The 13,146-nt window shown below is 47.4% G+C and overlaps 1 protein-coding gene across 1 annotated transcript; it reads right to left on the bottom strand.

Moving 5' to 3' along the window:
- Positions 1-2,601: 2,601 nt before the first annotated feature.
- Positions 2,602-4,261, bottom strand: LOC124676615 (malonyl-CoA:anthocyanidin 5-O-glucoside-6''-O-malonyltransferase-like). The gene is made up of 2 exons (XM_047212653.1): positions 3,529-4,261; positions 2,602-3,449 (listed from the first exon to the last, which is right to left on the bottom strand). The coding sequence occupies exons 1-2, from the start codon at positions 4,174-4,176 to the stop codon at positions 2,775-2,777; spliced, it is 1,323 nt and encodes a 440-aa protein (XP_047068609.1). The 5' UTR covers positions 4,177-4,261; the 3' UTR covers positions 2,602-2,774.
- Between the last annotated feature and the right edge of the window lie 8,885 nt (positions 4,262-13,146).

Here is a 13,146-nt window from a genome sequence, read left to right on the forward strand (position 1 = left end):
ACTTGTGGTTCGAGGTGGAGCACGATGCGCGCCGGCACACGTGCTTCACGTCGGCGACGGCGCGGCCTCGCGCGCAGCCGCGCAGACCTGCAAGGCGGGCTGGCCGCCGCCCCGGCGGCCTGTACATTGACGAGCCCCAGCCCCAGCAGCAGCCCCTGCCGCAGGCCCAGCAGCAGGAGGACGAGGATGACACGGAGCTGCAGGCGGCGCTCGCGGCGTCCCGCGCGCAGTGCGACCTCGACGAGCTGGCCAAATGGCCGCAGCTCGCCGAGACGTTGCGCGCCTCCGCGCTGGCGGAGAAGGCCAGGAAGGCCCAGGAGAACGCCCAGGTGGAGGCGTGGGCCTTCCTCGAGATGGCGCGCCGACAGGAGGAGGACACGCGCCAGGCGGCGCTCCGGGAGGAGGAGGAGCGCCATGCCGCGCTCCTGGCGGAGGAGGAGCGCCGGGTCGCGCTCCGGGCGGAGGAGGAGGAGCAGCTCCGCAAGGAGTCCGCGCGGAGGGCACGGCTACGCAGGCCGGCGAGCCCGCCGAACCCGCACTCCGCCTGGGAAAGGGCGCAGTGGTCGCCCTGGCCGGAGTCCCCGGCGCCCTCCGGCGCTTAAGCCGAACAGCGCTCGCCGCCGGGGGCATCGTCGTCATCGACGCCGCCGCCGACGAGTACTACTGGGGGTAGTACTGCCGGCGGCCACCGCGTGCTCGCAAACCCTGGCTAGGGTTTGCTTTTTTTTAGTTTAAAGCCCATATAGGGCTTTCTTTTGTGTAAAAATTGCCCAAAATTTATTTTTTTGTTGTTTTCCTTTTTCATTTTCATTTTTGTTTTTTTATTACATATGCGCTGCGTTCGCGCGTTGGGCGCAGCGTGCGACCCAAACGGACACATCTCCAACCGCGGACCCAAACGGACGCGCTGGGCCGTCTGTTTTGGGCCGTTTGGGTGGCCGAGCGGACACACGGACAGCGGCCCGCGTCCGCGTGTCCGTTTGGGTCGCAAGCTGCGCCCAACGCGCGGACGCAGCGCATAATCGAAGAAATAGCAAAACAAAAGAAAAAATGCAAATTTAAACGAAATTTGATTAAACATATGCCCTATTTTGGGTAAATTTGTACATAGCCCTATTTTGGGCAAATAACTAACAAAAGAAGCCCCTATATGGGCTTTAAAATTTAAACTAAAAACCCTCTATTAGGGTTTGGTCGGTGGCGCGGTGGCCGCCGGTGCGCCGCCTAGCCCCTGTGGGCGTCGTCGGCATCGTCGTCGTCGTGGACGACGTCCCCGGGCAGCGAGGCACTGTTGTGGCTCGACCGCGCCGGCGACTCCGGCCATGGAGACCACAGGGCCTCCTCCCAGGCCGAGTGGGGGTCCGGAGCCACCCGAGGTAGCGGCAGCGCACGGAGCAGCGCCTCCTCCCTGAGGCACTGCTCCCTCTCCCGCGGCGCGCGCGCCGGCCTTCGGCGCCGCTCCTCCTCCGCGCGGCGCCGAGACTCCCGCCGCCGCCGCTCCTCCGCGCGGCGCGTGGCCTCCTCCCGCCGCGCCGCTTCCTCGCTCCTCCCGTCGCGCCCGGCGGGCCTAGGCGTACAGCTCCCGTGCCTCGGCTTCCTCCACCGCCCGCCGGGCCGCTTCCTCCATCTCGGAGGTGCGAATGGCCGCATGGAGGTGCGGCCATTTCGCGTCCTCCTCCGCCGCCGAGATGAGCGAGCCGCGGCGCGGAGGTCGGGGTCCTCCTCCGAGGACTCGAGCTTGGGCTCGAGCAGCAGCGGCGGCGGTTGCGGCAATGCCGCGCCGCCGCGGGCGGCCTCTCCGATGTGGAGGCCGCCTCGGTTTCCTCCGAATGGCCGCATCGCCGGCGGACGACGGCGGCTGCTGCTCGCCTCGTCGTCGTTGGCTTTGGAAGCGAACCGTCGCTTCGGGGCCATGGCGGCGGTTTCGCTGCGGGAGTGGAGTGGGGACTGGAGTGGAGGGCCAGATCCCCTCCAGTCTCGATTTAATAGCCTCACGGGTCACCGACAGGTGGGTCCAAGGGAGACGAGGCGACGCGGCCGGACGCGAACGGACGGCGCGTGCCATCCGCGGCCACGCAAACCTAGCGCAGATTTGGGCCGGGTTTGCGTCGTTCCGGACGCCGCGGCCGTCCGCGTTTGCGGTGTGTCCCCGCGTTGGGCCGGAATTTTGTCCAGCTCGACCCATCCGGACGTGTGGGCGCGGGATGGGTCGCCCCGTTGGAGATGCCCTAAGAGCCCATTCTTCTTCTCTCCTTCTTCCTTTCCTCCAACTAAGCAATAATATACTATTTTAATTCTTATAGCTAGCTGAATAGAACTTATTGTACTTTCTCTACGGATTTAGGAACGCCTAAAAATACACTATCACAATAAATGTCGGAAGTAGTATCTTTGTAGTAAATCTACAACATTTATTATGGATTGGATGGTACAAAACTATATAAATATGCATATCTTATTAACTTTTGTTGTATGAGAATCGACACTAGAGACCTGGACTTAGAAAATAAATTGTCGCTCAACAAAGAAATACTACAAGAGCATGTTATCTGTGTATGCTTGAAAATAAATTCCAACAAGAGCGCACAAACAAACACCCTATTTTCCTGTCTGTATAAAACACCAAATCGTCAAACTAGGATTTGATCCGGGTACCACCGTCCTCCTAAGCATCTCCGAATGCTTGAAATTTAATTCCACATGTGCTTATAATTAATATTTCTACCAACCTGGTTTGAGTACTAGCAGTAGCCCCATCAAAAAATAATTTTGCATCACTCTAAAAAAATGAGAAAGTGAGACTTGAAGTCGTCCATCTGTGCGGCCTGAAGCAGTGACACCGATACCTGCACGCCTTGGCCATCGCCGGCGCGCATCATGGCCACCTGACCATCTCCGTTCATCCTGATATTCTCGGTCCGTCTTGGCTTCCCCCACCCGAAGTCGGCGATCTGGTACGCCATGAAGCCAGGCGAGCCTGATATGTTCATCATCCGGTCTAAAGATGCCCAGAGGGCTGGGTTCATGAAATTCCACCCAGCCACTGGGTCCTCCTTCATCTTGTTGATCTCGTCCTGCACCGCCAACGTCGCGGCAGCCAGAGCGCGCTCGCTGCGGAGCTCAGCCGCGGGGAGCGTCGCCATGCACCCGGTGAGGCACACGCCTATGTAGCCCGCGTCGACGGGAGGGTCGAGGCGGTCGCGGGTGTCGGCGAAGAAGAAGAGCAGCAGATCGTCGTCGGCGGCGAACGGCTTGCAGCGGGCGTAGGACGTCCAGGCCAGCGCGACAATGGCGGCGAAGGCGGATGGCGGACGAGGCAGGGGCGTGCCGTGGGCTTCGCCGAGTTGGGCGATGCGCTGCTTGAGGCGCTGGATGTCCTGCGTGTCCAAGGTGAACGTCCGGCGGGTGAAGCTCGTGAGGTCTTCTCCGATGGGCGACGGCAGTGCCGCCTGCGCATGAACGGCTATTAAGAAATGCGTCCGAGCTGTCAGCGAAGCCTACTATGAAACAGAGCAATTAAGAACGTACCGAAGGCAAATTTGGCGCGATCTTCCGCAAGATGCTGCTGGCTAGCTCTTGGCCACCGGGCAGCTTGACGAGGGAGCGGTCGAAAGTCGGCGTCGCGGCCGGTATCTCGCCACGGCACGCGGACGCCCACGCCTCCACGAACGTCCAGAGCGAGCGCCCGTCAGCCACGCCGTGGTGCACGGTCAGTCCGACAGCGAAGCCGCCCTGGAATCGCGTGGCCTGCACGGCGAGCACGGCGGTGGGCAGCTCGCTCATGTCCACCGCCGGCACGAGCCCCTCGAGGACGCGCACGTCGTGCTCCTCGTCGCCGGCGAGGCGGCGGATGTCGGCGTCGGACTCGGCGACGACGAACCTGACGCCGTCGGATGGGGAGCAGCTGATGCCCACGTCGCCGGTGTCCTTGAGGTGGACGAGCCTGCCGGCGAGCGGCGCGAAGCTGCTCAAAGTGGTGGCGAGGGAGGACTTGAGGGAGTGGAGAATGTCGTCGAAGGGCGGCATGTCGGCTCCGTGGTACAGCAGGACGTGCTGCAGCATCGGGATGACAACCCAGAGTGACTCCATCGCCGTGAGCTTGATGGGCTCCGGCGGCAGCTCGGCCGTCGCCGGCACGCCGACGTAGCTGGCGCCGATAATTCTGACTGGCGACATGGGGATAGACTCGATAGAGCAACAAGGTGTGAGATAAAAAAAAAAACAAAGTTACGCGATCGCTTAAGTGGTGCAGCGCCCCTTGTTTCAGTGTGTTCGGCGCCACATGGGGGTTGACAAGAATAGAATTCGAGGAAGGCTGGTGGTGCACGGCGCCTTATATTTGTCAAGAATTTTACAGTAGCACACATGTTCGTCTCGTCCTCTTTTGGCAGACGTGCGGAAATAGACGATGTAACGTGGATGATGATGTAAGTGATGACTGGAACGAGTATGTAATTCAGTCGTCGGCTTATTACAGGCCCTCATTTATGCTTCAAAATCTGTGAATATCAATCGTGATCTGACAGATTGCACTTTGTTGTTAACAAATCAAATCAAATCTGCGTCATGATTTTTTTACCCTATGAGTTGCCGAGAATACCCCTGAAATTAAAGGTGAATATAACTTAATACTACACCCTCATAAGATTAGTAAATTACATCGTAGACCTCTTGCTAGAACTCCCAAACAAGGAATCGGACAATGTAGAATTCCCCACACAAATATCTTAAATGCGCATGTCATCTTAATTTTTGTTACATGAGAAAATACAACACTCAATAAGTTTGGGCCCTTGTTGATGATGATATTACAACATACATCATCCAACCTAAACCCTGGTGCTAGGTAGTGCTTTTTCTTCTGCCATGATGGACTCTAGATCATAGAAAATTTACAACATGGTGGTTTGGCCATTTGGATGACACACAGGAAAGCTATACATTAAGCTTTGTTCCAGTCCCCTATCAGTATGTTTGATTTCATAAAACGTTTTGGGCGTTATTGGTTGATGGCATGGAATTTTCCCATCTCGTGCAACTTACCCCGCCATCATTTGCATTTTAATTGGTTGCTAGCAATTTTATTTGGGCTCGGCGAGAGAAACCAAAGGCCATGCCATTGCTAGGTTGCACCTTAATGAGTATTGTGGCTTACTGAATTAGTTCAACTTGAATCCCCATTTATCGATTCGAGATAAGGTCTACATGAAAATGATGCGTCTCGATGTTGTGATTTCATTCCCGCGACCGGTTCGTAGGTTCGTTCAGTATTTTTAACTCTATTTCATGTTCTCTTGGGAGATTTTTCAGACAAATTTTGTCAAATTTATCATACATAATGACCATTTGAAAAAAAAAATCGAGGAGTAGCTACTTTCACCTCACCATTTCACGCAACTTTCCTGTTTAAAGTTTTGATATTAACGAGCAATTAAATCGATCTTGCAAATTGATCTAACTTTTGCATGCGTCTATGCTGCTTTAAAAGCATGCTGTCCAGAGAATTTTTTTTTCTCTATTGGCTGCCAAATGCACGGAACTTGACTCAGTAAAAACGGAAAATCACATGGCGAGCAACCAAGCACGCCCTGTCTAAATGATCCTGAGAGTGCAACCGGATGCAAAGAAAAGGCGACCATTCGAAATTTCCTTCGAGCAGTAGCTTCACCTCACCATTTCACATAATTTTCATGTTTAATGTTTTGATTTTAATGAACAATTAAATCGAGCTTGCAAATTGATCTAACTTTTGCCTGTATCTATGCTGCTTTAAAAGCATGCTGTGCAGAGAATTTTTTTCTCTATTGGCTGCCAAATGCACGAAACTTGACTCAGTAAAAACGGGAAGTCACGTGGCGAACAAGAGCAAGCAATCACGCCCTTTCTAATGATCCTGAGAGTGCAACCGGATGCAAAGAAAAGGCGGGGGTGTTTGATTAAGTGTAATGTGGATACGGCTACGTCTGGGCTGGAAGATCAGGGTTGTTAACCGATCCTCTCACTTCCAGCTCGATCAGCTTGAAAAACATATTGAGTTTTCTGTATTATATGCATAGCTGGCACAGATCTTGAAGCCACGTATATGTGAGTGGGATTTTCGGTTAATTATGTTAGGAAATAAAATATGTGATCAATTGTGTATGGGAGGGATGCCTCCCAGGAGGTGTCTGTTGGGAAAGAGGGTCTCCCACATTGCAATGAAATAAGAGAATCATTTGGTTTATTCCTTTGTGTCTCTTCTCTCTATATTACAACACGTTATCAGCACGTAGTCTCTCACAAGAGCATTTTGGTCTTTCCAAAGAATGATGTAGGGCGGAGCAAGACATTCGTCCGCACTCGTCCAGAACAGAAACTGATCAGGAATAGAGGAATGATTGGAACACGGAACTGCCGGCCACCGCATGTAGCCATCCGGCAGAAACCTCAACAAGCACGCGACTCTGCAGAACTTGGAAAAGAGCACTCAGATTAGCCTTGTTTGAAGATCAATGTTCCGTGGAGCAAATCATCCACGAACATGCATACAATCGTTCAGTCGTCCTCGTCGGAAATACGGCGAAGCAAATCTTTCTTAGCCTCTCGCTCGTCGACGGAGAGTGAACTTTGGAAGAATCGATATCAATGCGTCCACTCGTTTTAGAATAGAAACCGATCAGGACAACGTTGATTTCGTTTTGTCTTCTCGTGATCAATCAATTATCTACTAATTGATTTTTTTTCCTGTACGCCTTATGCATATAGGAACAGATTCACCCGCTTGAACATGCAACTTGAAGAAATCAAATCAGGTTTTCGGATGAGGCGCTCAAGCACACGGCGTCCGAGCGTCTTGGATAAAGAAGGCTAGTACCCGACGTTGTTCAGAAGATCACGGCAACCGGCGGTGGACCAGCCACACAGCGGCATACGCTCCATCCGGCCCGCGCGCTCGACGCGAGGCTCGGCCATCGGCAGCACGGCAACACGCGGGACTCCCAAGGCCGCGACTCGAGGCGATGGTGGCCGGTGCGCTACATGCCAGTGTCGGCGCTCGTACGCTTGGCATCCACGCAGCGGTTCAGGGACGCGGCAAGCCCGGACAGCGGCACCATGAAGTGGCCGCGGCTTCGTCCTGACCTCCACAGGCGTGGTGGTGCCAAGAGGCGGCTTGAGGCGGACCTGTTCGGCGGCAACGACCCACCACGACGGTCTACCACAGAGGCTGTGGTGCAGCAAGCCACTCACGGCATTCCTCGACGGTTATTTCCCCTCGGGGAATTTGGCAACCGCATGGGCACGGGAGGAGGATGGAAAATCCTATCCACTTGGTTTTGAGGTCTACCTCTTGGACTTACACAAATTGCAATCGAGTTTCGTTGGACTCTTGCTGTTTTCAGCAGTTTGACCATTAGGTTACCGTTATTTGCGAGGCTTTCAAGCAAATATACAGAATAATCCATTGTGTCCTGCTGAATTGCATAATAATTTATTATGCATCATTTTACGTATGTAAAATGACGTATGTATTACATGAGTAATACTATTGCAAAGCTATATGGTGGCTCCATTATTCTAATAGAATATGGAATTTGCTTGCAAATTTGGAAAACATATGTAGCAAAGTGTATGACACTTACATAACTATGTCAAGTTTATACTTGTCAATTAGAAGGTAATTGATATGTGGCATCTACTACTTAACTGTAGATTATGCACCGTTACCTTAAGGTCTAAATTATGTCATTATGACATAATGACCCCTTCAATTTTGCACACAACTTATGGATTGCATGATGGAAATAAATTTATTTCGTTCTCAACTGCGAGGTCTACACCGCCATGCGGTGATTACCTTCATTGTGTTTTAATTAACACAAGGTTGAAAAAGCTCCATAAGAGTGAGGTCTACACTACTTAGTAGTGACTATCTCCATGTGTTTCAAGCAAAAATGAAGGCGCAATAGTTATGGCATAGTATCATAGCAACGAAATAATTTTCGTTTAAAACTATGATGTCTACACATCTGGTGACTACCTTGATGAAGTTTTTCCAAATGCTTCGCAACTTCATAGCATTTGTCATTGGTTGTGACTTTAGTGTCACGTACTCCATCAAATGTGGAACCAAGACATTTGTGACGATAACATCGCCATGTTATGCTATGAAGAGAATTATGCAAAATACTTGCATAATTTGGTGATTACCTTCCATGCAAACACAACTTATGAGACGCCATCATAGCTACGAATTAATTTTCAGACACAACTGAGAGGTTTAACACTATTTTTTGGTGATTACCTTCATGTGTTATAAATAACATAAGGTTATGGAGGCTATGATCGATGAGAATGTCCATAAGAGTGAGGCACCACTACGTGGTTGACTATCTCCATGTGTTTTAAGGAAATTATGTTTGTCCCTTTTTGAGGTGACTAACTTTAATTTGAAGATCTACACCACATTTGTGGTGTTCTTGTGGAAGGTTTGACCTATGGGTCACTACGAATCACCATGACCATGATTATGCTCAGCCATAGCAATTTCATTCTACTTAATTTACTGATGGTAAATTAATGCATGAATATTTCATGCACCATATGGCTGACCTTTCTCGAAAGGTAGTGCGATGAGATGACATTATGTGGGAGTAATCATTTAGCATGGGTCCTGGACATTGATGATTTTGTCGACTCGTGGCCATGTCGCCACAGAAACTCCACATGTAGATAATGCCATGGCTATTTATAAGATAGCATAATCGCAATGACTCGATTCTCAAATTGAGTATTTAAATGCATGGTGAATATCCATTGTCCCTTTTTGGACCCCCTTGAGGAGATATATTGTTATAAGCATCACACGAATAACTATTGATTCGTGTTTGGGACTTCAAGTGCATTGATGCTTATCAGTCTTTTTTCTTGAACTCAACAACAAGTTGAGATTATATGATAAGGCAATTTCAGATACATATTTGATTGTAAGCCCTTACTGCACTTTACATTCTCCTATGATGGTAAATATAAATACCATTAGTATTTCAGGGTAAAATCTGATGAACTTCTTATGAAGGATCATCACGTTCAATGGGTGTGATACCATTCCCTGAAATTCATGCTTGTGCTCTTTGTGCTAAGCAATTTAGTGGTTAGAGAACCACGAAGAATTGAATGTAAATTGAATGAAAAATAACAATAGAAAATGAGTATATCTCTCAAAAGGGCATGAATCATTTAAGAGAAATGATCGCTGTGACAACTCTCAAATTCGTCAAAGGGGTGGTAGTACGAAATATCGTACCAATGGTTACCAATCTGTCAACTATTGGATTGAACCATACCACCAACTCCTTATCGGAGAAGGCAAATGAGTTCAATGGGATAAGATTGAAGTTCAACTTCAAAGGAACAACCAGAAATATTCTGGTACTGTAGAAGGAAAATTAACTCCGCTATAGTGATGATATACTTGTGGATGGTTATTCCCAAGATGTCCTGGAGATCTCGTGTAGTCTCCTGGTTATCCCAAATATCATTAGCCTAGAATTGTGCTACTACATGTAGTATAATTCGCAACATTATGTCCCGAGGACATGATAGTTGAGAAAATTGAGTGTTTGAATCATTTCATACTCAATTTAGTTGCGTACACAATAATTTTTCCTCCTTTATCACCATGGTATGGGAAGTTAGAGAAATTATTGATAATTCTGTTGACCAACACTTGACTGTTTCAATATTCCGAACAATCATAAGATTTTATGTGCACTGGACGTGCCATAGGGGAATTAATTTTAAGGCACTCTCACCTTAAAATTCAGAATGAGCCACACATTACTCTTGAAAGCATTCAAGAATGTATGTGAATTACTCAACCATCGTGTGGGTTATGTTGGTGCTTCGTGGTTGCACAGATGCATCTTTAAGATGATCTTATGTGTGTATCATTCACACAAAACCATGTGAATACTGAATTAAGTGCTCAAATTGACGAATTTAGAGCAGAGTGTCCTAACGTGGGATAATACCATTGGAATGGAATTGTCGCTGAATTTGTTTCACGAACATTCAATGGCCATATTCAGTATATTTTATACATACCCACAATGGTTTGGCTAGATCTCTTCTGAAAGAGAGTCAAAGTGGCATGGCCAATGTTACAGAATTGTGATTTGCCAACATTTAGTTGGCGGTAACATGCGGAATCACACGCCGCATGTTTAATACTGCGTCTCCTTGCAGTTTGTACGTGGAAATAGGATTTCCCATCTGCGGTAATCGGTTGCATCCGATATCACCACCCCAGCGTATGTCATGGGCCCTCACATATATTTGGGATCTATGTGAGGAATAACTGTGGTATGATTGTTAATCCGTCACATACCTTAACCCTGAAAAGGGAGTTAGGGGCCTGTACGCTGATTGCTTTTGCAATAAGGACATTTTCTGGCATTAGCGGGAGATCTGTACCACACGAAATGCCAGGAAATGGCTAAGAAATGTCGTTGACATTTGATCCACGTACTTAAGTAACTGAACTAGAGGTTCAGGTTATGAGAAATTTGCATTTTATTGCAAATAATCTGCCAATATATTTATTATGACAAAGGTGTCATTTTGGTCATGTATCGGATTGAGTGGAGGTACCTAATAAACCACTCGTCTCCCCATATGAGAGCAAGAGGGGGGGAATTGTGATCATATGAGACTAAGTTCTCTTTGTTTTTGTTGGAACAAAAGAGATGGTCTCCCAATCACTAAATGTGGTTCAACCTAAGGTTGAATGACACCTGAAGGATGTGTATCATCCAGGACCCAGCACAGTGCGCACACATTTTTGTGTGCTGGGACATCGAAACACCTTGACTCTGTTGTTATGGGAAGTCACAACGAGTTGAGAGGCACAATGAGAATTCCACAAATGATATTGATTCATGAGAATCGTATATGAGAAAGTCTACATATGTCGACATATAAATCTTCCTGGGAATTGCTAAAATCCTTTTGGGCCCTGAACCAAAATCCATGGAGAGTGTTGTTGCACTTATATTGGTTCAAATGAAAGGAAACAATTGAGGAAGAATAGCGCTCGCTCATCAGAGAGAGGTATTTACGATAGTAAAACCTTCTCCTCATAAGTATCTCCCATAGGGAAGAGAGAATGAGGTGGTGATAAAGCGAGGCTTTTGTAGCACAAGGGTTTTTCGCGAAGCCCGACATCGGTCATGATGTGATATACCTTCTTGGTATGAGTGGAATCATGTTTCGATACTAAATGTCATTGGCGATCTGATCCATGTGGTTGATGTATGTAGTTGTGCTCGCATACTCCCACTGGTCACTCAATTTGGACTTATATATTGAAGTCATTGAAGGACTTAATATTCTGAATCCAAAGGAAAATCGCAACATGTGTGTGGAAAACTTCTGGAGTCATTCTATGACTTGAAGTAGTCGGAGATAATTTTGTGGTACAACCGACTGTGTGAGTTCTTCCATGTGATGAAGATAACTCTAATATCAATGATTGTTAATGTGTACTCATGGATAAATCCTGAATTGGATTTTACGTCACCTAAGTGGTGTTGATGATCTTATCATCAATGTCTTTATGCGAGACATTTGAGATACACACAATCATTTTAAGACGGAGATTTGGGTCAAACCAAATCGTGCTTAAGTTTTAACTTGAGCTTGTTCCCCAGGAATAAATATATATCGGTCTTCATATATCCCAAAATATTGAATAAGTTCAATACGGATATATAATATCGGAGACACATATGGTCATATTATATCTAATATGGGATACCAATCCTTGGAAAGGTGGGAAGATGGTGAAGTGATAGATGGAGCTGAAGTTCCATATCTACCATCGAAGCACTGAGATATCTTGCAAAATACGTCGAGTCCGACATTATGTTTATTGGCAATTTATTGAGAGTGCAATCCCCGAAAGGTATAAAGTTTGTGTATGGATTATTCTAAGATATATCCAATGCACAAAACTCTTGATTAATTCTAGTATGAAAATCAAGATGGGACCAATGTGTGATATATGATAGTGGCTAATTATGTGATCCCAACAAGTGCCATATCAAAGACCTGGATTTATCGGAAGAGTATTCGAAGGAAGCCTTCAAAATAGACTCTAAATGGGTCCTTCCAGTGATCATTCTGCAGAAATCATATGAAGCATCACAAGATGTGTATGAATTCGCAGAATGACTGGCCACATGTGAGTTCATGTGGAGATTCATTCGAATCACCTATCATTATCTACCAAGATAATGTCACTTGTATTGCTTATGAGTTATATTTATCCTCATAAATTACAGAAATGTAAGGGGATAATTTGCAAACAAAATATTGTGATATTCACAGTATCTCTACCAACAGTTGTATTTCATAATTAAGTTCGTGGAATTGGTATGAGACAACCTTTAGGTTTGCAATGTTGAGGGGGAGTAAAATCCCTAGTTATAACTCATTGATGATCTTCCGATCACTGATATTGTACTCTTTTTCCTTTTATGAGTTTTCCCTAAGGTTTCTCATACAAGGTTTTTAACGAGACAATATAAATACAAGTGCGGACGTATGACACATGGTTTCTCCTTAATTTTTCCCACTGGGTTTTTAAGGAGTTTTCGGTGGCGTATCGTTATAATATTTCTCCTCAATTTTTCCCACAGGGTTTTTTAGGAGGAGTCTTTGGATTGCAATATACAGATGACAAATTGATCAGGGGGGAGTGTTAGGAAATAAAATATGTGATCAATTGTGTATGGGAGGGATGCCTCCCAGGAGGTGTCTGTTGGGGAAGAGGTGTCTCCCCAACACACCCCTTCAGCCTGTATATAAGTGGGTCTCCCACATTGCAATGAAATAAGAGAATCATTTGGTTTGTTCCTTTGTGTCTCTTCTCTCAATACTACAACAAATTAACCCCAATTTTCTGAATCACATGGTCGTCCTAGTCATCGCTTACGTCATCCATCCACATTACATGGTCCATTTGCACTGTGCACCAGCACACACCTGAGCCCAGCGATCGCGTCAACCACACACACACAGCAACCTTCCTCGGATCGATCCTGTCAAATACGGAGTATAAGGCGCTGTGCACCAGCAACCTTCCTCGGATCCTGTCAACCACGCACA

This window comes from Lolium rigidum, chromosome 7 (genome assembly GCF_022539505.1).
Source record: "Lolium rigidum isolate FL_2022 chromosome 7, APGP_CSIRO_Lrig_0.1, whole genome shotgun sequence".
NCBI classification, from domain to species: Eukaryota; Viridiplantae; Streptophyta; class Magnoliopsida; order Poales; family Poaceae; genus Lolium; species Lolium rigidum.